Source organism: Hemiscyllium ocellatum, chromosome 16, assembly GCF_020745735.1.
Source record: "Hemiscyllium ocellatum isolate sHemOce1 chromosome 16, sHemOce1.pat.X.cur, whole genome shotgun sequence".
Taxonomy (NCBI): Eukaryota; Metazoa; Chordata; class Chondrichthyes; order Orectolobiformes; family Hemiscylliidae; genus Hemiscyllium; species Hemiscyllium ocellatum.
Genome location: NC_083416.1, coordinates 26,746,846 through 26,768,334, shown reverse-complemented (window position 1 = coordinate 26,768,334; position 21,489 = coordinate 26,746,846). Strand labels below are relative to the sequence as shown.

General features: G+C 40.6%; 2 protein-coding genes across 6 annotated transcripts; both read left to right on the top strand.

The window, feature by feature from the left end:
- Positions 1 to 203: 203 nt before the first annotated feature.
- On the top strand, positions 204 to 7,863 carry pttg1 (PTTG1 regulator of sister chromatid separation, securin). 5 transcript variants are annotated; one of them, XM_060836751.1, is made up of 7 exons: positions 224 to 290; positions 520 to 648; positions 1,364 to 1,463; positions 3,022 to 3,227; positions 5,208 to 5,304; positions 6,215 to 6,373; positions 7,619 to 7,862. In XM_060836751.1, exons 3-7 carry the CDS (start codon positions 1,379 to 1,381, stop codon positions 7,699 to 7,701), a joined length of 630 nt encoding a protein of 209 aa, XP_060692734.1. In that variant the 5' UTR covers positions 224 to 290; positions 520 to 648; positions 1,364 to 1,378; the 3' UTR covers positions 7,702 to 7,862. The 5 variants fall into 5 exon arrangements, with proteins under 5 accessions (XP_060692738.1, XP_060692734.1, XP_060692739.1 ...); XM_060836754.1 differs by having other exon boundaries at positions 272 to 290; positions 579 to 648; XM_060836755.1 differs by lacking the exon at positions 520 to 648 and having other exon boundaries at positions 204 to 290.
- A 5,959-nt stretch (positions 7,864 to 13,822) lies between these two features.
- Positions 13,823 to 21,255, top strand: rpl26 (ribosomal protein L26). The gene is made up of 4 exons (XM_060837089.1): positions 13,823 to 13,919; positions 14,360 to 14,532; positions 16,647 to 16,787; positions 21,077 to 21,255. The coding sequence occupies exons 1-4, from the start codon at positions 13,850 to 13,852 to the stop codon at positions 21,203 to 21,205; spliced, it is 513 nt and encodes a 170-aa protein (XP_060693072.1). The 5' UTR covers positions 13,823 to 13,849; the 3' UTR covers positions 21,206 to 21,255.
- Positions 21,256 to 21,489: the final 234 nt, after the last annotated feature.

The window sequence follows — 21,489 nt, the reverse complement described above, 5'->3', positions numbered from 1 at the left end:
TAGTGCCTCCAAATAAACCTGTTGGATTATAACGTGGTGTCGTGTGATTTTTGACTTTGTCCACCCCAGTCTAACCCGGGGGTCTCCACCTCATGGTTTCTTCTCTGATTGTTTTGATGAGTTGTTCTTCAATCCTCCAAACTGCAGGGGTCGCCGAACTGAGCTGAGTATTAAGTTAGCCTTTTAATTTAGTCCAATCAAACGACAGTTTAACGCTGTGTATCTTTTTAAAAATTGCGGTGGCAGTACGGAGTTGTTTCGTTAGTGATTGAGTGTTATTTATCTTTGTCGTAAGTCTGATAACTTGAATTTTAGAATGTGAGTGACTTGTTCGAGCATATATTTAAGTTTAGAAGGTTTTGTATGTTAGACCGCTGTATTAGGTCGCTTAATATTGTTTGGCTTCAAGTAATTGGTAGTTGAGGAACAAACAATAGTCCGAGTGGTATATTAACATACTCTTTGTTTTTGTAACATTTTTACTAGCGATTAACTTGAGATTAATAATTTATTGAGCAGGATACCAACAATTCTAATGTAGATTCATTAAATTACATTCCTATCCTACTCCGGCCAAGTGAAAGCAGATAGTCACATGACTGAAATTCCTATGTTACCGGAAAACTCGAAGATGTTACGATCGGTACCGTAAGTGAATAGTATTGTCATAAACGAGAAGTATCTTTCAACTTAATGCGACTTGGGCTGACTTTCGGTTGAATATCTTCTAAGGTGTACAACTCTTATGGCTCTGTAAATGGATTCCTTGAGGAAAGGTCCACTGAACCTTCCTCTACTGAAGTAGTTGCATCAGAATTTATGGCAAAATAACGCTGTTTTGCATGTCCCGCCAAGAAGATAACGTTGATTTCTTAAGCAGTGAAGTTTAGTGTAGGGCTTCTTTCCCCTCTCTCTCTCTCCCTTCTCTTCCCCCCCCAGTTTTTTGATTTATTTATTTTCAGCCACGTATTGAAACTTCCTCCTCTATTGTATTTTGTAATAGTAACTCCTTTCTTATGAAGCTACTTTGCTCTTGCTTCGGTGTTGAGTTCTGACGTTTTTTCTCATATCCTTATCATTTGTCTTGTCCGACAATGGCTTGCAGTTTGGATTAGCCCGTGAACTAAGCGAAGGACCATCGCGAATCATAGCTGCTATCGTAAATAGCTCGTCTTCTCAACGGAGTCTCTTGCCTTGAATGTTGTTATTTAGTATGGCCGTATTTCACGAATAGTTGAAGTTTCTAAACTTGCAACGTAATGCTCAAGTTTAAATGTTTAATATACAAGCAAGCTTACATTTCTGGGCTACATAGTTATCAATTATTATTTTATAAACTTGATGAAAGCACGTTTTGTTTTAGTGATCTGTAATTGATATGGCGGTGAGAATATTTGTCGAGAAGGAAAACGAGTTACTTAGTAACCATGCAAAGAACCATCCAAAGTTATTTTCTGGTTCAGGTATGTATGTCTAATTCAAACTTTTTTAAAATTGTTCACTTCAAGGTTTCATTAACTTCCTGTTAGATCATTAAAGCTGTAACCTCATGTAATCTTTGTACTTCAACTAGTGTATTAGGAGAGATACAACGATCTCAATTTCCAACTCAAAGTCACCTTAAATTTGGGACACTTTCTTGTGGTGTGATAGTGTCCTTACCCCCGGACTAAAAGACTAGGCTTCAAGTCTTACCTGCTCCAGAGGCCTGTGACCAGTGGAGTGCCACAAGGATCAGTGCTGGGTCTGCAACTTTTCTGTCATTTACATAAATGATTTGGATGTGAGCATAAGAGGTACAGCTAGTAAGTTTGCAGGTGATTCCAAACTTGGAGGTGTAGTGAACAGCGAAGAAGGTTATCTCTGATTACAACAGGATCTTGGTTAGGTGGGCCATTGGGCTGAGAAGTGGCAGATGGAGTTTAATTCAGATAAATGAGGTGCTGCATTTTGGGAAAGCAAATCTTAGCAGGACTTCTACACTTAATGGTAAGGTCCTAGGGAGTGTTGCTGAACAAAGACCTTGGAGTGCAGGTTCATAGCTCCTTGAAAGTGGAATCGCAGGTAGATAAGATGGTGAAGAAGGTGTTTGGTATGCTTTCCTTTATTGGTTAGAGTATTGAGTACAGGAGTTGGGGTCATGTTGCGGCTGTACTGGACACCGGTTCGGCCACTGTTGGAATATTGCATGCAATTCTGGTCTCGATCCTATCAGAAAGATGTTGTGAAACTTGAAAGGGTTCAGAAAAGATTTACAAGGATGTTGCCAAGGTTGGAGGACTTGAGCTATAGGGAGAGGCTGAAAAAGCTGGGGCTGTTTTCCCTGGAGTGTCGGAGGTTGAGGGATGACCTTGTAGAAGTTCATAAAATAATGAGGGGCATGGTTAGGATAAATAGACAAAGTCTTTTCCCTGGGGTTGGGGAGTCCAGAAGTAGAGGGTGTAGGTTAAGGGGGAGAGGGGAAAGATGAGACCTTGGGGGCAACTTCACGCAGAGGGTGGTATGTGTATGGAATGAGCTGCCAGAGGAAGTAGTGGAGGCTGGTACAAATGCAACACTTAAGGGGCACTCATATGGATATATGAATAGGAAGGGTTTGGAGGGATATGGGCCGTTTGCTAGATTGGGTTGGGATATCCGGTCGGCATGGACGGGTTGGACCGAAGGGTCTGTTTCTATGCTGTATGTCTCTATGATTGACTCTAAATGTGTAGTAAAGCTGTGAACAGGATGATTAGAAAAACTTTTTTAACTATAAAATGAAACCCTTTACTTTCATAATATGACCTAATGTAATTACCTAGTGCAGCTTGATGTTATAACTGCTTCAAAATAGTGTATGAAGGCCCCAGGTGTTATAAATTGTTCTTGAATTGAAACTTCAGATTTTAATTTTAAAAGCTTCTCATTGAATTTCAAAAGGCTTAATGCCACACAATCTAGGATGTGATGGATTGATGGATTAAACCTATACTATTACTTACACTCTAGTTCAGTCAAAATTACTTCATCTTGTTTCAGCTACAATTGAAACATCTCTACTACAGACTCCACGAACTGGAAAGGCAATAACTACAACTTCTCGCTTGCAACAATCTGCAAGAAAAGCTCTAGGGGATGTGAACTGTCCATTGCGAGCAGGTAGCATACCTGGTCATTCACTGAAAAAGAGACCAGATAAAATCCACAAGAAGAAAAGCAACACTCGGATCATAAATACTGCTAAGGTACTTGAATGTGAATGCTTCAGTTTTATAGGGAACATGTTTTAACACTTGGGTTAGGCAAAAGTGGCTAAATTTGAAGTTAAACTAAACCATCTAGCAAAGTTTTAATCTTGCCTGTCTTGATTATAAATATAATTTTGATGTATTGATTGGTTTCAACACCATTTTGGAGGCAAGATGGTTAAGTCATAGCAAATTACTACAACCAAGGAGTTCAAGTATGAACTGCTTCAACCAATTCTTTTGTACAGGCCCTTTACAGCTGCAATAAAAATAATTTGTGCTACATCAATATCTATTCCCATACTAACAAGTTTGTTTTGAGTTTTACTGAAACTGTCTTTATTGCTATTAGGCTTTTTGGTGTGTACAGTTGCACTATAAATACTGTCTTGAACTGAATAGTATAGGGTTTTTCTAACTTTTTAAGCAATTAGTTTCGATAAACTTCTTGTACTCCTGTGCAGGACATGGGGTTGCTTTAGGGAAGCTAGAATCTCCTTTTTTTTTCCTAAAGTGAGCAGGTGATGTGGTGCTAGAAACAGCACAGCAGGTCAGGCACAGAAGGATCATGCCTGAGCAGAAGAGCCAACATTTCCTCGGATGCTCCCTGACCTGCGCTTTTTCCAGTGCCACATTTTATTGACTGACTCTGCAGCATCTGCAGTCCTCGCTATCTCCCTATGTAATAAGGCGTATCTGTAGTAGCAACAACTGGAGTAGGACTTCCTTGTTGGAGTGAAATCTGTTTATTCACTAAGTTAGAATGGGTTCCTTGAATTGCACTTTTAGTGGTTTTCTTCTATAAAGTGTAAAACATTTGTCAGAGATGTAGATGAAATCTGCAACACTTTCTTTAAGGGAAATGCATACATTTTGTTTATGGTATATTCTGATCATGTTGTATTCTTCAAAGTTTTTGCAAAAATTGAGACTTGGTTGTGCTTTTTGATTTTCTAGCATTAAGGTAGGAACAGGAGCAAACAATCCAAAAGCAAGATTGAATTCTCTTTTTGGTCTTTGTGTTGTCTTGCACATCCTTGGGCTGTGGGGGAGGCAGAAAACTGGGTGAACATCCAAAACTAAGTTTAACTTGATTTGGAGATGCTGGGCTGGGGTGTACAAAGACAAAAATCACACAACACCAGGTTATAGTCCAATAGGTTTAATTGGAAGTGCACTAGCTTTCAGAGCGCCGTTCCTTCATGTGATTGTCCTGATGAAGGAGCAGTGCTCCGAAAGTTAATGTGCGTCCAATTAAACCTGTTAGACAATAACCTGGTGTTGTGATTTTTTTTTTAACTGTATAGGTTAAAAGCAGCTCTTGTGGTGCAGTGGTAGTGTCCTACCTATTGTCCTGAAGACGTGGGTTCAGGCCCCACCTGCTTCAGAGGTGTGCTATAACACATTAATTAGGCTAATTTACAAAATGTGGTGGTGCTGCTGTTAAACTAGGGTGGACAAAGTTTAAAAATCACACCAGGTCATAGTCCAACAGGTTTATGTGGAAGTACAAGCTTTCAGAGTGCTGCTCTTTTGTCAGGTAGCTAGTGGGTAGGATCATAAGACAAGAATTTATAGTCAGGATCTGTGTCACAATTAAAACAATGTATTGAACAAACCTAGATTGCTGTGAGTCTTTAAGCACTTGAATGGGGTTGCAGGTTTTGATTCACTAATGTAAATTTTGAACTTCTTTAGAGTCACATTCCTGAAATCAAGCTTTTTTTAAAGTGACTTCTCAGCTCCAACACTGTATTAAAGGTAAGGTTAGTCTGTTGCAGAGCATCTGTTGGGATGCAGACAGTGATAGCAACCCCACCTCTGAGCCACACAGCCTGTCTTCATGACTCTCCTGCTCAATGTCATAATGTTCCTGAACAGGTTGATTTTTAGAAACTATACAAGCTTTCAAGTTTGTTGGAAGTGCCTTAAACATTTTGACTATAACACTTATGATTTAAAAACTTTTCCTTTCAGCCCACAGAAAAATCTTCCATTTCTGAACCACCAAAGTGCTCTGAAAAGTCTGAAGACTATCCTGAAATTGAGACTTTTATTCCATACAATCCCCTTGGTAAGAAACAAACTCTCTGAATATGGATTAATGAGTTGTGAAAAATAAAACTTGTGCACTGTTAGTTCAATTTTGGGTTGGAGGAAGACCTTTCTCCAATGGTCAGAGGTTGTGTAGTGCAAGGTGTTTCCATTAGATATATTGCAAACCAGATCTGACCACTAGTAGAGTCTCAATTTACAACATTAAGTTTCTGTAAACTTAAATTCTGAAGGGATTGTGTTTTGAGGGGGAGGTTGACTGTGGTGCTCTGTATCCCTTGAGTGTTCTGAGGACTTTTTTGTTCCTCACACTTTCCCCACCAGCAACCTATACAAAGTTACTGAATAGTTTGTGAACATCAATTAAATTAGGTTTTTGTTAACTATACAGGCATTGGGGTTCCTTGACTTAATTTCGAATTGTGGTAGTGAATACAAGAGAAATTAACACTAAGGGCTTTATGGAGAAGACAAATTAAATATTTCCAACCATAAATTGGGTTCAGTAGTATCCCTCATCTAACATGATTACAAAGTGATATTAGATGTCTAAGACACTTTATAGATTTGTAATATAAATCAATAAGACCAAGTACTTCACGGAATTACATTTTGGACCATAAAAGGCACCATTATAGATGCAACATCTATGTGGGTTGTCTATGTGAACATCCTGATTGAGAAACAAACTGAAACTTGTACAAAAGTACACCCAAACAATTCCGCATTGATCTTCCCTAAAAGGAAACCCAATCCAATGCTTCAAAATATTGTACTTGTATGGACAATCCTGCTGCCTTCACTAATCCTAACAACTTGTTTTATGGATATGTTTTGAGTTGAGTAGCAACCTTTTGTCAACATTTGGAGGAAGAAAACCTCTACTTTTTTTCAAATGGTGTGTGTGTGTGTGTGTATATGAATTACAGATTTTGAGAACTTTAATGTGCCAAAGGAACACAAACTTGATCACGTTTGCCTGGCTGGTCTCCCACTCCTCTGCCTTGAGAAGGAAGAAGCTTTAATAGAAAAGGTGCTGAACAAAATCCCTTCACCTCCAAAATGGCCTTCACTTGTACAAGAATTCAGTAAGTACAGAATTTTGCTTTAAGGCTGGTGTTAATGTCAATCGAGTCCAGTATTTGCACTGAAGTTTCCTTTTTTGTATTGTCACTAAGCTGTCCCTGCTATCAATTGTTGCAATGATCAAGCCCAGACACTGCCAACCCCCTCATTAGCAGCAAGCTGGAAGGTTGTCAATGTCTGCACCCTATAACCTGAGGCTGTTCTTGCTATCTTGTACAGCTCCTCTAATCCTTGCTTACAGTGAGGCCTCTAGGGAAGGAGGAGAGGGTTAGTAAGCAGGATGTAAATGGGATGGGAGAAAAACTAACTTTGTTTGCATTCCAATATAAATATTTTCAATTTGCAGGACTGTTTTTAATGCTTAATTTACTGTAAGACCTCAACAAAAACCTTTTTGTCTGTAATGGAGAAAATACAATTTTCAGGAATGCAGTTACAATATCTAACAAGACTTCATGCAAAAGAGTTGTTCATAATGTTGTCTTGTTGTTGTGGTTCTGTTTGCTGAGCTGGGAATTTGTTGCAGACATTTCGTCCCCTGTCTAGGTGACATCCTTAGTGCTTGGGAACCTCCTGTGAAGTGCTTCTGTGATCTTTCCTCTGTCATTTGTAGTGGTTTGAATCTGTCGCTTCCGGTTCAGTTCCAGCTGTCTGTTGCAGTGGTCAGTATATTGGGTCCAGGTCAATGTGCTTATTGATTGGATGAGTGCCATGCCTCTAGGAATTCCTGGCTGTTCTGTTTGACTTGTCCTATAATAGTAGTGTTGTCCCAGTCAAATTCATGTTGCTTGTCATCTGCATGTGTGGCTACTAAGGATAGCTGGTTGTGTCGTTTCGTGGCTAGTTGGTGTTCATGGATCTGCATCTACTATCATAGAACAAGCCAAACAGAACAGCCAGGGAATTCCTAGAGACATGGCACTCATCCACCGATTCAATCAATAAGCACATTGACCTGGACCCAATATATCAACCACTGCAATGGACAGCTGGAACTGACAACCAGAAGCAGCAGATTCAAACCACTACAAATGGCAGAAGAAAGATCACAAGCACTTCATAGGAGGCTCCAAGCACTGAGGATGTCACCTAGACAGGGGACTAAATGTCTGCAACACAACTTCCCAGCTCGGCAAACAGAACCACAACGAGCACCCAAGCTACAAATCTTCTCTCAAACTTTGAATAATGTTGTCTTTTATATTTTGGAGAAACTATATTTTTTCTTTTGCTTAACCTTTTTGTAGGTTTGTTTGACTTTAACTCGCATGCTGACATTTTGGCAGAGTTGGATGATGTTGAATTACCAACAATTGAAGATGAATTCTGAAGATTTAGAAACTGACATTTCATCTTACCTTTGGTATCAAATGGAAGCTGAAATTTATCTAGATATTGCAGTGTTTGGTTTTTGAATGAATGCACTGTTTTAGTGTGGGAGAACTATTTACTTTTTTTACTTTGAATAATGTACCCTATCCAATCTTTGAATAAAAGTGGTGTAATGTAGTATTGATATTTTGCTGTTAATAAACTGAATATAACTGAATTTTGACTACATGCTTGTCATTGTTCCAGAATAGGGCATTTTGGAAAATTGCAAACTGCATGGACTGTCTGTGCAGCCTCTTAAAGCCTGAGGTTTCAGGTCAAGGAGATTTTTGTTTGGTCCCACTAACTATTTCTCCCTTCATCTCCTTGTTGGTGCCTCTACTTGTTTCCTGTCATAATATCCATTCCAATAACTGCCCCAGTTTTAGCTTTTGAGGGACCATTGCTTTTTGCACTATAACATGATTATCCTTCATGGATCTCTGGGCCTTTAATGTAGCTGTAATGAGAATTTTCTCACTTACCATTGGGAAGCTCCAGTCTAACTTGCCCCTCTATTATGCAATTGGCTTCAAGCTTAATATCTTTGGAGTTGCACACTGCACTCTAACCTGAAGTGATCTTTCCTAGGTAACCCCTGTTTTATGCAAGCAAAAGTGAGTCACTTGTAAAGAAGAAAAATGTTCTGGAAACATCTCAATACCTTTCTTCCTCGAGCAATACTGAAGATTTTGAGGTGGAGAAATTCAAGGCATAACACAGGACTGCATTTGCCATCAGGATATTTGGGGGTGGGTGCAGTGCAATAGTGTTATGTAGAGGTGTGTTTTGTTTTTCTTTTCACATCACTTGGGCAGATCAGCAAAACGTGAATTTTCTTTAGCATAGTTTCCTCCTCAAGGCCTAACGGTGTCAAAATTATCATTTGAAGCTTCCCTCTGTTCAACATAGCCATTTCATCAATTGCCTTTTTTGTAAATCTCTCTAGATGAGGCCCCAGCTCCTAATGAAATCACAAGTTAACTTTTTTTTTGTGCAAAGGGTAGTTCAAAATTTGCCTCTGACCAGTTGTCTTAATATTTTTGATCAATACCCAAGATTGTCAAAATTCACCTGTGAATACTTGTACCTCTTAAGATGACAATATCTATAATTAGATCTAATTGAGTTTTTTCAGAGTGGTTGGCATATTCCATATGCCTGAGGATGTGCTGGAGGCCAGTACAATTGCAACATTTTAAGGGGCACTTGGATGGGTATATGAATAGGAAGGGTTTGGAGGGATATGGACTGGGGGCTGGCAGGTGGGGCTACATTGGGTTGGGATGATTCCAATCCCACTACACATCCATCCGCCATGAGCAGGGCCTCCAAGCCCTTTTCTTTTTTCCTCTCCAGACGTCCCCAACAGTACCCTTCCACCGACACACTCATTCACTTGGTTGAACTGATCCTCACCCTTAACTTCTCCTTTGAATCCTCCCACTTCCTCCAGACCAAAGGGGTAGCCATGGGCACACGTTTGGGCCCCAGCTATGCCTGTCTCTTTGGCTACGTAGAACAGTTGGTCTTCCATAATTACACCAGCACTACTCCCCACCTCTTCCTCCGCTACATTGACGACTGCATTGGTGCCACTTCATGCTCCCGCAAGGAGGTTGAGCAATTCATCAATTTCGCCAACACATTCCACCCTGACCTTAAATTTATCTGGGCCATCTCTGACACCTCCCTCCCATTCCTGGACCTCTCCATCTCCATTAATGATGACCAATGTGACACTGACATTTTTTTTACAAACCCACCAACTTCCACAGCTACCTGAATTACACCTCTTCCCACCCTACCTCTTGCAAAAATGCTATCCTGTATTCCCAATGCCTCTGCCATATCTGCTGCCAGGAGGACCAGTTCCACCATAGAACACACCAGATGGCCTGCTTCTTTGGAGACCACAATTTCCCTTCCCACGTGGTTAAAGATGCCCTCCAATGCATCTCGTCCACATCCCGCATCTCGTCCACGTCCTGCACCTCCACCCTCAGAACCCACCTCTCCAACCATAACAAGGACAGAACGCCCCTGGTGCTCACCTTCCACCCTACAAATCTTCGCATAAACCAAGTCATCTGCCGACATTTCCGTGACCTCCCAAAAGACCCCACCACTAGGGATATATTTCCCTCCCCACCCCTTTCCGCCTTCCGCAAAAACCATTCCCTCTGGGACTACCTGGTCAGGTCCATGCCTCCCATCCTGGTACTTTCCCCTGCCACTGCAGGAACTGTAAAACCTGTGCCCACACCACCTCCCTCACCTCTATCCAAGGCCCTAATGGAGCCTTCCACATCCATCAAAGTTTTACCTGCGCATCCACTAATATAATTTATTGTATCCACCGCTCCTGATGCGGTTTCCTCTACATTGGGGAGACTGGGTACCTCCTAGCAGAGCGCTTTAGGGAACATCTCCGGGATACCCGCACCAATCAAACACATCGCCCCGTGGCCCAACATTTCAACTCCCCCTCCCACTCTGTTGAGGACATGGAGGTCCTGGGCCTCCTTCACTGCCGCTCCCTCACCACCAGACACCTGGAGGAAGAACGACTTATCTTCCGCCTCGGAACACTTCAACCCCAGGGCATCAATGTGGACTTCAACAGTTTCCTCATTTCCCCTTCCCCCACCTCACCCTAGTTCCAAACTTCCAGCTCAGCACTGTCCCCATGACTTGTCCTACCTGCCTAGCTCCTTTTTCACCTATCCACTCCTCCCTCTCCTCCCTGACCTATCACCTTCATCCCCTCCCCCATTTACCCATTGTACTCTATGCTACTTTCTCCCCACCCCCACCCTCCTCTAGCTTATCTCTCCATGCTTCAGGCACTCTGCCTTTATTCCTGAAGAAGGGCTTTTGCCCGAAATATCGATTTTGCTGCACTTTGGATGCTGCCTGAACTGCTGTGCTCTTTCCAGCACCACTGATCCAGAATCTGGTTTCCAGCATCTGCAGTCATTGTTTTTACCTGGGTTGGGATATCTGGTCAGCATAGATAGGTTGGACCAAAGGGTCTGTTTTCATGCTGTACATCTCTATGTAAGAATAGGAAAGACTACTCCCCATTACCTGGGGTTTTAATTGAATTACACATCAGACTTCAACGTTTCTCCCACAGTCTCTTGGGAGACTGAATTAGTGAGTTGGGAAGTTGTCTTAGGCCACTTATTCTTTGGTATCTTGACCACAAAGTAGTTGTTGTGCTTTGTAACAGAATCTACAATTCAAGTAACACTTTTGCAGATTACTTTTTTCAATTGGCTCCAATTTTGTTAAGTCTTTTGAACTAGTCACAGCAAATATGGAAAATTGTTCTACAGATAAAAGCAAGCAGGTTTCAGTACTGAACTGAAATAACATTTTCAGAGCACAGTAGCTGTTCAAAGTGCATTAGTACTGTTTGAATTTGTGAGCTTCCTTTCCATGTTACCTATTATACTACAAACATGTCATTAGGTTCCTGCTAGTTGATTTTTCTCTTCATCTGTGCTATGTCATACAAACACATTGTGACACTGAACCTCCCATTATTGACTATTAAAGTTTAAGGCTTATAAACTGTATTGTAGTTTTGCGAGACTACCTATACTGAAGTCTCTCTGACAAGTGAGCTTCCAAAGATTTGGAAGATCTAAGTTGATTGGGTGGAAGGAATTAAACACTTGCCACAGTGAATACAGGTGTGATCTTCTTGGACAGACAAAGACCCACCCCCAGTCCCAAAGTCATGCTCTTTTCCAACCTGTCAAAGTGCCCAAGCTAATCATTTTAAAGATTAAGTTTAGCTCTAAAACAGCTAATCAGCAATTGGCCTTGTTCATTTTCAATGTATTCCTTGCCTACTTTTGTGGCCTTTTTTGAAAGTGTAGGAATATCATTCTAAAGATCAGATTGCAGGCTTTACTGCACTTGTATGATGTGGAAGTGCTGATGTTGGACAAGGTCAGAAGTCACATGACACCAGCTTGTAGTCTAATAGGTTTACTTAATCACAAGTTTTTAGAGGAAGGCCCCCTCATTTGACAAAGGAGTTGTGCTCTGAAAGTTTGGAGTCCTGTTGGACTATAATCGGGTGTCATGTGACTTCTGACCTTTTTATCAGTGAATAATACAGACAAGAGAATTAGTCTGCCTGTACAGAGGGTGAGCAAGCAGCTAGAAGCTGCTGGTTAAGGGCTGGAAGTTCACTTTGCAAAAATTATTTGATAAAGACAAGGATTTTAGACAAACTTCCAGCTTTAAACTGAACTTGATACTTTCACTAGTAATCTTCTTGTGAAGGACAGTGCTGAGATGAGGGGTTGGGGAAAAGTAAGAACTGCAGATGCTGGAGTGAGTCAGTGTGGCACTGTAAAAGTACAACAGGCCAGGTAGCATCCAAAGACCAGGAGAGTCGATGTTTCAAGCAAAAGCCCGTCATCAGGATTAGACGATAGAAATTATCAGACTGAGAGAATAGATGTAAATGCTTGATACTTAATGAATTTTGAGCAAATTCTAGGTGATTCCATTAAGGGAGTTTTAAAGATATTTAATTCAGTGCTTTACAAATTAAAAGGGAGATATTACATTGTGGCTTTAAGGACTGGTTGCCAACAAAGATGGTATTTAATTGGTGTTTGGCTGCAGAAAATCAGGTGGTGAGATTGTCTTTCTTTCACATTTGGCTTTCTTTGTAAACGTTTTTCTAAGAAAACTGGCATACTTAAATGGTTTTTCAAAGCTACTTCAGACATCTTTCAATAAAAACCATAATTAAGCACTAGATTTAAAATCGGAAAAATTCCAGTTAAATTAGGAACATGAACCAATTTACAAGTAGATAAATGAAAGTGGTTCAGGTCGGAATAAAACAATTTTAAGGAATGATAGTCCCACAAGTGACAACTGTATAGCATTACATTTCACTTTTGCATTTTCCAAAAGCATAACAGGTAACTTTAAACAGCTTATCATTCACCAAGAAATAAATTTAAACAAGATGTATTCATGTTTGGAGGCTAAACCTTGGATGGATTGTATCCGCAATGAAAAGATAAAGTCACCAGCGTTCTATCCAACTTTCACGCTGCCTTCTCATTAAAGATGAGTGGTTTAACCTGAGAGCCACAATGTTTCGGGTGAGGGCAGAGGTTGAACGCATCTTCGTGGGATCACCTCAGTCAGTGTGAGAATTGAGGAGAAAGTGAGAACTGGAGATCAGAGCTGAAAATGTGTTGCTGGAAAAGCGCAGCAGGTCAGGCAGCATCCAAGGAGCAGGAGAATCGACGTTTCGGGCATGAGCCCTTCTTCAGGAAACCCTTTCCTGAAGAAGGTTAAAAATCACACAACACCAGGTTATAGTCCAACAGGTTTAATTGGAAGCACACTAGCTTTTGGAGTGACGCTCCTTCATCAGGTGATTGTGGAGGGCTGGATGGTAACACAATCACCTGATGAAGGAGCGTCGCTCCAAAAGCTAGTGTGCTTCCAATTAAACCTGTTGGACTCTAACCTGGTGTTGTGTGATTTTTAACTTTGTACACCCCAATCCAACACCGGCAGCTCCAAATCATTTCCGGAAGAAGGGCTCATGCCCGAAACGTCGATTCTCCTGCTACTTGGATGCTGCCTGACCTCCTGCGCTTTTCCAGCAACACATTTTCAGTGTGAGAATTGAACCTAACGCAATTTAAAATGTTTTTTATTTGAATTTAAGCAATTTGCTTGAGCTGGGTATTTTCTGATGAAGGGCTCTGGCCCGAAACGTCGAATTTCCTGTTCCTTGGATGCTGCCTGACCTGCTGTGCTTTAACCACATTTTCAGCTCTGAGCTGGGTATTTGCCCATGATTAAAGTGTACCCGCCAGAGTCCGTTCGACTCCCTGATGAAGGGTTTATGCTCGAGACGTCGGCTCGCCTCAAATGCTGTCCGAAGTGTACTTTTCCAACTTTTCAACTCTCCGTTATACTCTGATAAAAACTACAGATACTGAAGGAACTATGCACATCTGGCAATAACGTAAATTCGGTCGGTTGTATTTTGCTCTCTCTCCACTTTGGAGATTTCACCTGAGGAACCTGCGTGTAATTACGCGAGATTTGACATGATAACTCACGCACCGCACATGCGTACATTCTCTTTTCACCAGCGGCCATTGACGTCTCAGCTGGACGGTAAGGATTGAGCTGATAGTATCCGTTAACATCTGACTGTTTTCTAACAACTGTGGTAAAGTGATCCTAGATATTGAGTTGGAGACCGAATCCATTGTCATATGTAGTAATATTTTTAAGAAATAAGTATGGAGTGGAGTTAGATGGGAAGTACAATGTAAGAATCGTTGGGGCCTACAAAACAGGCGGTAGAGGCAGGCGGGGACCTGGAGAGTCCGCGTTCCCCGGTATTATCCAGTTCCTGCTGGGCTTACTGTCCCCCGGTGTCCCTTCACTGTCCAGGAAGCTGGTTTCAGGCCTAATGTAACAAGTCCTCTGATTGATCTAATACCGCCTTACTTTACCTTGTATTTCAAAACTCTGGTCTGATTTCTTTAACTCATGTTTTCCGAACTAACAACGAGCAGCTGGTTTAACTTTCGTGTTTCTTCTGTGTGCAGCCAACATGAAGTTCAACCCCTTTGTCACATCTTCCCGGAGGAAGAACCGCAAGAGACACTTTAATGCTCCATCTCACATTCGCAGGAAAATTATGTCCTCTCCACTCTCCAAGGAGCTGAGGCAGAAATACAATGTTCGCTCAATGCCCATACGCAAGGATGATGAGGTTCAGGTAAGTGAAGCAAACCCTGGACTTTAATGCACAGAAAGTTATTTTTTTAAATGTGCACATTATCATAAACGTATGGCTCCATTTATAGTGTTACCCAGCCTTTCTGTTTCAGATATTGATTGTAATGGGTTTCTAACATTTTAGCTTTTACATTTCATTCATGTCTGTGCAGATGCTACGGCTGTCATAATTATAATAGCAGAAATACAGGGAGGGGGAAAAAAGTGTGAACCGGCATCTATAAAGTCAATGTGTTTTAAGTGTGCGTTTCAATGGAACCGATGTTGTCAGACTTCTCCTGCTTTTTCTGAGAGAAAGTTAAGATGGTGCGGTTCAGAATTTCTTTCCTTTTTAACCTTGTAGTGCTTTATTGAGTTATTGAAGTATATTGATATAGAAGTATTACATTGGATCTACAGTGTAATTTAGTATCAGTGATAGGTAGTTTCTAGATTGAAATAAATATTGACTCTAGTAAACGGGTGGTACAGTGGTTAGCTCTGCTGCCTCACAGCGCCAAAGACCTCGGTTCAATTCCCGCCTCAGGCAACTGTCTGTGGAGTTTGCACATTCTCCCCATTTCTGTGTAGGTTGCCTCCGGGTGCTCCGGTTTCCTCCCACAGTCCAAAGATGTGCAGGTCAGGTGAACTGGCCATGCTAAATTGTCCGTAGTGTTAGGTGAAAGGGTAAATGTAGGGGAATGGGTCTGGGTGGGTTGCTCTTTGGAGGGTCGGTATAGACTTGTTGGGCCGAAGGGCCTGTTTCCACACTAAGTAATCTAAGTAAACGCTGTTTGGTATTGCTTTCAAGAAAGGTCAGATGACCAATTGTGCTGCTTTCATGGTTGTATTAATGTCTGTTGGTCCCATGTCTGTCTTTGCATTCATGTACAATCTAGTACTTAGGGTTGCAGATGCCCAGTTAACATTCCCAAATCTGATCTGCGTTAATTTTATGTTTTTTTTGTGTGGAGCTTGTTTTGAGACTTTGACCTGTCACCTTCCACTTGACCTAGGAATCTTGATAGTGTTTATCATAGTTGAGACGACTTATTGGCATGCTTGGATAAATAAACTATCGCTGTCCTATTTTAACATTCTATCCATCATCCAATTCCTTCATGTTTCCTTACCTGTATTTGGTGTGATAACCCAATATCTTGAATTCCTCGGTTTAAATTCCTGTGTCAGTACTTAGCACTTTCTCAGATCCTTGTTCTTCTGACTGTTAACTCTTCTGCATTCTCCCTTTGCTTTCTTATTGTTGACTGTTCCTCTGATCAACCAGGATGTATGATTTTAGAATTTTATCCCTTAATCCCTTAATGAGTCATTTCTCTTGTGACTCTCCATCAAAGCTCACCTCTCTGGCTAATCTTTCACCTATGCCTCCGAAAATTACCTTAATTCAAATTTCCCTTTTATCTGCTTCCACGAAGTTCCTACGAATGTTTTCTTCTTTAATTCTGCACATATTTATAAATTATGCATGTGTAATTTGAAAGTACAACTTGAATATTCATATAATCCCTCCAGTGTGGAATCGGCCCGTGTGTCGTATTGAATCCTCTAAAGAGAATCCCACCACTCAGTGCTTTCCCCTGCAACTCTGCTTTTCCTTTGGCTAATTCACTTAACTGAATATCCTGGATTCTAGGCAATTTAGCATGGCCAATCCTTTGGACTGTGGGAAGAAACCCACACCGACATGGGAAGAATGTGTAAATTCCACATAGTCATCCAAAGCTGGAATTAAACCTGAGTCCCTGACCTGCGAAGCAGTGCTAACCTCTGTGCTGCTATTTGCTATCAATTTTAGGAATTAAGCATAGTGTTCTTGAGTCTTACTTCCATAGCCATCGTGAATTCAAGAATAATTGTTTACCTTAAAACAATGAAACTGTTTCATCACATGATCAACTTATAGCACAAATATTTTGATTGATTCTGATACTTTGATCTTGAAAGAACAGAGTTCCCATTAATTGCTAAAAAACAATCACGTTGTTCAAATAAGCAACATTCAAATGCCAGTGAAACAGCAAATTTTTAACTTGAATTATTATAATTCTAATATTTAAATTACATGTTCTATATTTATTATCCTATATGCAGGTTGTCAGAGGACATTACAAGGGTCAACAGATTGGTAAAGTTGTCCAAGTATACAGAAAGAAGTATGTAATTTATATTGAACGTGTGCAGCGTGAAAAAGCAAATGGTACCACAGTTCATGTTGGCATTCACCCCAGTAAGGTAGGAATGACGGAAGTTTTTCTGGTTAATATCAGCAAGTGAATCTGTCTACGTAGTTATATGGGCAGTAGAGTAACTAAACAGATGCCCTGCGTTTGGGTTGATCGTTGTAAAGAGAAAATTTTCAACAATACGTTGTAAGTTAATTCAACAATATGTCTAGATTTGAGCATATAGCCAAAGCTGACTGCAGCATTCCTTGTTCTGCATTGAAACAGAGTTAGTGGCCAGCTAAGGATGAGATCTTGCCTTAAGTGAAGGTCAGAAAAAGAATGTAATTTTTTTTCTTGGATAGCAGCATGGAAGTTCACTCAGCAACCTAGCTAATATTTCCTCAATAAACTCTGCCATTTCTGGTGTGGGATCTTGTCTGCGAATTAATTAACTTGTTTTCAAGGTATATTTCACATTTCAAAAACACTTGAAATTTTGAGTCATTGTGAATGTTCTCTCTTTCTACAATATTTAATGATTTTGGAATTTGTCATCCTCAAACTAACACAATTTTATAGTTACTCAAAATGCTGACATTTTGAGTTTTTTGTATAAACTAGTGGGTCACTTCAAGTTAAATCCATTGTTTACAGTTGCAGCTTTTGTTTACTGCAGAATCCAGTTTGAGTAGGCAACTGAAGTATCCATATATAGCTTACACTTTGTTTTAAGCAATTTTGTGATAAAGCCTTTAGCATACTGGATAAAGGTTAGCTTCTGTGGTAGTGCGTATCTCAGGAGGATGAAGAAATTAATTTACTCAATACCTCGAGCTGAAAATAACTTAAGTACACTGCTCTTATTGTTTCAACTCAAATACAGTCAGTTGCATTCTAGTACAACCCTGTTTTATAGAAAAAATCACGCTTTAGAAACAGTACTTAAAAGTGTTGGTGATGTAATCACGTTACACTTTTAAAGTTTGCACTTTAGAAATGGTGCCTCAGTTTGTCAATCATATTACAGCGAATTCAGGTTGACGAAACACACGTTATAGCAGATTGACCTGTATCATGCTCTGATGATGGGGGGGTGTTCACGAAGCAGCCCCCTTCTGTTAGTTGTTTAATTGTCTCGGACTAATCCTGTTCTAGATTGGGACTAGATTGGGTTGGGATACTTGGTTGACATGGACGGGTTGGACCGAAGAGTCTTTTCCCATGCTGTACAACTCTGACTATGACTCTTAAGTAGGCCATTCAGCCCCTCAATCCCAGTTGTAACGATTGTAATCTCAAATTCAGCTTTCAGTGCCAGCATATTTCTGTTAGAGTGAAGGGTAAGGCTGGCAAGAGTAAGGAACCCTGGATGACTAGCTGTTGAGGCCCTAGTCAACAAAATGGAGTCATATAACATATATAGGCAGTTGGGATCAAGTGGATCCCATGAGTCCAGAGGGTGTCCAAGTCCACTTGAGAAAAATCTGGAGGGCTAAAAAGTGATAATAAGATGGCTTTGGCAGGAAAGGAAAAGGAGAATGCATGGATTCTCCAAGTCTATGAAGGGCAAAGAGTAATGAGGGAGAGAAGAGGGCTTCTTAAAGAGAACAAGGTTGTCTATTTGCAGAGCCACAAACAATGGATGAGATTCTAACTGAATACTTCTTGTCAGTATTTACTGTTGAGAAATGCATGGATGCTTGGCAACTTGGGGAAATAAACAGCAATGTCTTAAAGCATGTCAATATTGCAGAAAAGAAGGTGCTCGCTGTCATATAACACATTATGGTGGATAAATCCCTGAGACCTGATGAAGTGTATCCCAGGATTTTCTGGGAAGCAAAGATGGAAATTGTGGGGCCCAGAGTGAACTGTACGATGATTGGAGGGTGGCTAATGATGTGCCATTATTTAGAAAAGCTACATGGAAATGCCTTGAACTACAGACCAATGAGTGTAACGTCTGTGGTGGCTAAGTTGTTAGAGTGGATTCTGAGAGACAGGATCTACAGGCATTTGGAGAGGCAAGGACTCATTCTGCGTAGTCAGCATGGCTTTGTGCATGAGAAATTCTTATAAATTTAATTTGAGTTTTTTTAAGTGGTTACCAAAAAACTAGATGAAGGTGGTGCAGTAGACATCTGCATGGACTTTAGGTTTTTGAGTACGGTTAAATCTCATGGGATCCAGGTAGAGCTAGCCAATTGAATAGAAAGTTGGCTACATGGTCGAAGACAGGGTGGTGACCACACTCTGCCATAGGGGCTAGTGTTCTTGAACCTCATAGAATCCCTACAGTGTGGAATTATTGTTCATTATTTATGGGATATCATTGAATGAGAATTTAGAAGGTATGCTTAGTAAGTGTGCAGGTGACACTAAGATTGTTGGTATAATAGACAGTGAAGAAGGTTAACTGGGAATGCAGGGGGAATCATGATCAACTGGGCAGTGGACTGACGAATGATAGATGGAGTTTAATTTGGATGAATGCAAAGTGTTTGATTTTGGTGGGTCAAACCAGGGCACTGCTTACACAGTCAATTGTAGGGCACTGGGTAGTGTTATAGAGCAAAGAGATGGAGAGGTATAGTTTCATAGCTGTTTGATAGTGGAGTCACAGGTAAATGGGATGGTGAAGAAGGCTTACGGCATGCTTGCTTTCATTAGTCGAACCATTGAGTAGAGGAGTTGGGATGAATTGTTGCAGCTGTACAAGATGTTGCTGAGGCCACCGTACTATAGAAAGGAGGTTAAGGTGAGGGTGATAGGCCCACCCCCTCTCCGGCCTATCACCCTCACCTTAACCTCCTTCTACCTATTGTATTCCCAACACCCCTCCCCCAAGTCCTTCCTCCCTACCTTTAATCTGAGCCTGCTTGGCACGCCATCCTCATTCCTAAAGAAGGGCTTATGCCCGAAACATCGATTCTCCTGTTCCTTTGCTGCCTGACCTGCTGCACTTTTCCAGCAACACATTTTTAAAATTTGACTCGTAAGGAGAGGTTGGATAGGTTGGGACCTTTTTTTTCCTTACAGTAGAGGAAAATAGGTTGACCTAACAGAGGCCTCTAAAATCATGAAAGGTAGACAGCCAACAAATTGATAGGGGAGTCTAAAACTGAGGGCATAGGTTTAAAGTGAGGAGGGGAGAGGTACAAAAGAGTCAGGGGGGACAATTTTTCACATGAGGTGATGAATGTATGGAACAGACTGACCGAAGTGGTCGTTGAAGTAAGTACAATTTTGTCATTTAAGAAACGGTTAGACATGGGCGGGATAGATATGGAGGGATATGGACGAAATGCAGGTGAATGGAATTAGTTTTAATTATGAAAACTAGACAGCATGGACAAGTTGGGCCGAAAGGCCTGTTTCCTTGCTGTAGACCTCTGACCTCTCCAGATTCTTGTTTAACAAGGAAACATCGACCTCTTTCTTCTAAATTTTCGCTGACTCTGCTTTATGAGCATACAAAATCTCGTTCAACTTTCTCTTTTGTTGGAAATGACCAAAGCATCTTCCCTTGACATTCAGTGGCATTGTGACAGTGTAATCACCTACCATTGATATCCCATGGATTACCTTTGATCAGACACCTCACTGGATCCACCACATAAGCACTGAAGCTACAAGAGCAAATCAGAGGTTTGTTACTCTGAAGCATGTAATCTGAATATTGATTTTTCTAAGGCTTTTCACAGACTTGCTTCTCTCCCAAGTATTGCCAGACCTGTGTCTCTAGCAATTTGTTTTTATTTCAACTTCTCAGTACTTCACTTCTATTTAGGTTTAATGAGAGTTGGATTTGTCAGCAAAGTGCATTGGACCAGTATTTGGGTTGTAAGGAATTTCCATCTTGAACACTTGGTTCTTAGTTCAGTATCTTGAAGAAACCATTTTATCTTCTAAAGAAAGTGATAAATATTTAATGCAGCTCATTTGATTGGCACCTTTTTATCAGCATAGGTGACGTGAAGAATAAACTTATGATTCTCTTGATGTGCTGGCCAGCATTTCTCATTCACTCATTGTGAAAATGATTTTGTTTATGAACTGGCAATTTTGTTCATTCTCAAATCATGGCACTTGAAAATAAGCCATTGTATTTTGAAATTCTTTTCAGTTATGACATCTTAAGGAGTATGATTTAACTAATGGGTGATGGTTTTGTTCCCTTTGAGAGAGTGGGGGGGTGGGGGAAGTGGTTTTGAGCATGAGGACTACATCTAAAATCTCATAACTCCACATTTATTTACAGCTATTGACTGGCTGTTTGTCTGTTTCATACAGGTCTCTGATTTGCATTGTTACGTATGAAGAACTAACCGCAAAAATTTATGTAATTTATTGCAGGTGGTAATTACCAGGCTAAAGCTGGACAAAGATCGCAAGAAGATCCTGGAACGCAAGGCAAAATCTCGCCAAGTTGGCAAAGATAAAGGCAAATATAAGGAAGAATCTGTTGAAAAAATGCAGGAGTAATTAAGTGTTCCATTTATGCTACTTTCAATAAAGATTCAAATAACACCCTAGTTTTTTTTAAATGAAATCTTTTTTCAGTATATTTTAGTGTAGATATGTGGATTGTATTTTCCAATTATTTTGAGAGAAATTATTCATTCTTGGTTAGAACTGAATTCGCTTGTGGTTCCAAGACTAGAGTTTTTCACGGCAATATTCCCTTTTCATGTGTGCAAAGTACCAAGTTCAGCTTAAGATAGCATTCCTTTCAAATTTTCCTTCCTGTGGGAAAGTATCTTGCAATA

Bases quoted from the DNA above. Each gene is read 5' to 3' on its own strand.
- pttg1 (XM_060836756.1), top strand. From the start codon at position 1,379: ATGGCGGTGAGAATATTTGTCGAGAAGGAAAACGAGTTACTTAGTAAC. The intron at 1,464-3,021 runs GTATGTATGTCT...ATCTTGTTTCAG, and splicing joins AAAGTTATTTTCTGGTTCAG to CTACAATTGAAACATCTCTA. The intron at 3,228-5,207 runs GTACTTGAATGT...TTTTCCTTTCAG, and splicing joins GGATCATAAATACTGCTAAG to CCCACAGAAAAATCTTCCAT.
- rpl26 (XM_060837089.1), top strand. From the start codon at position 13,850: ATGATAACTCACGCACCGCACATGCGTACATTCTCTTTTCACCAGCGG. The intron at 13,920-14,359 runs GTAAGGATTGAG...TTCTGTGTGCAG, and splicing joins ATTGACGTCTCAGCTGGACG to CCAACATGAAGTTCAACCCC. The intron at 16,788-21,076 runs GTAGGAATGACG...AATTTATTGCAG, and splicing joins TTGGCATTCACCCCAGTAAG to GTGGTAATTACCAGGCTAAA.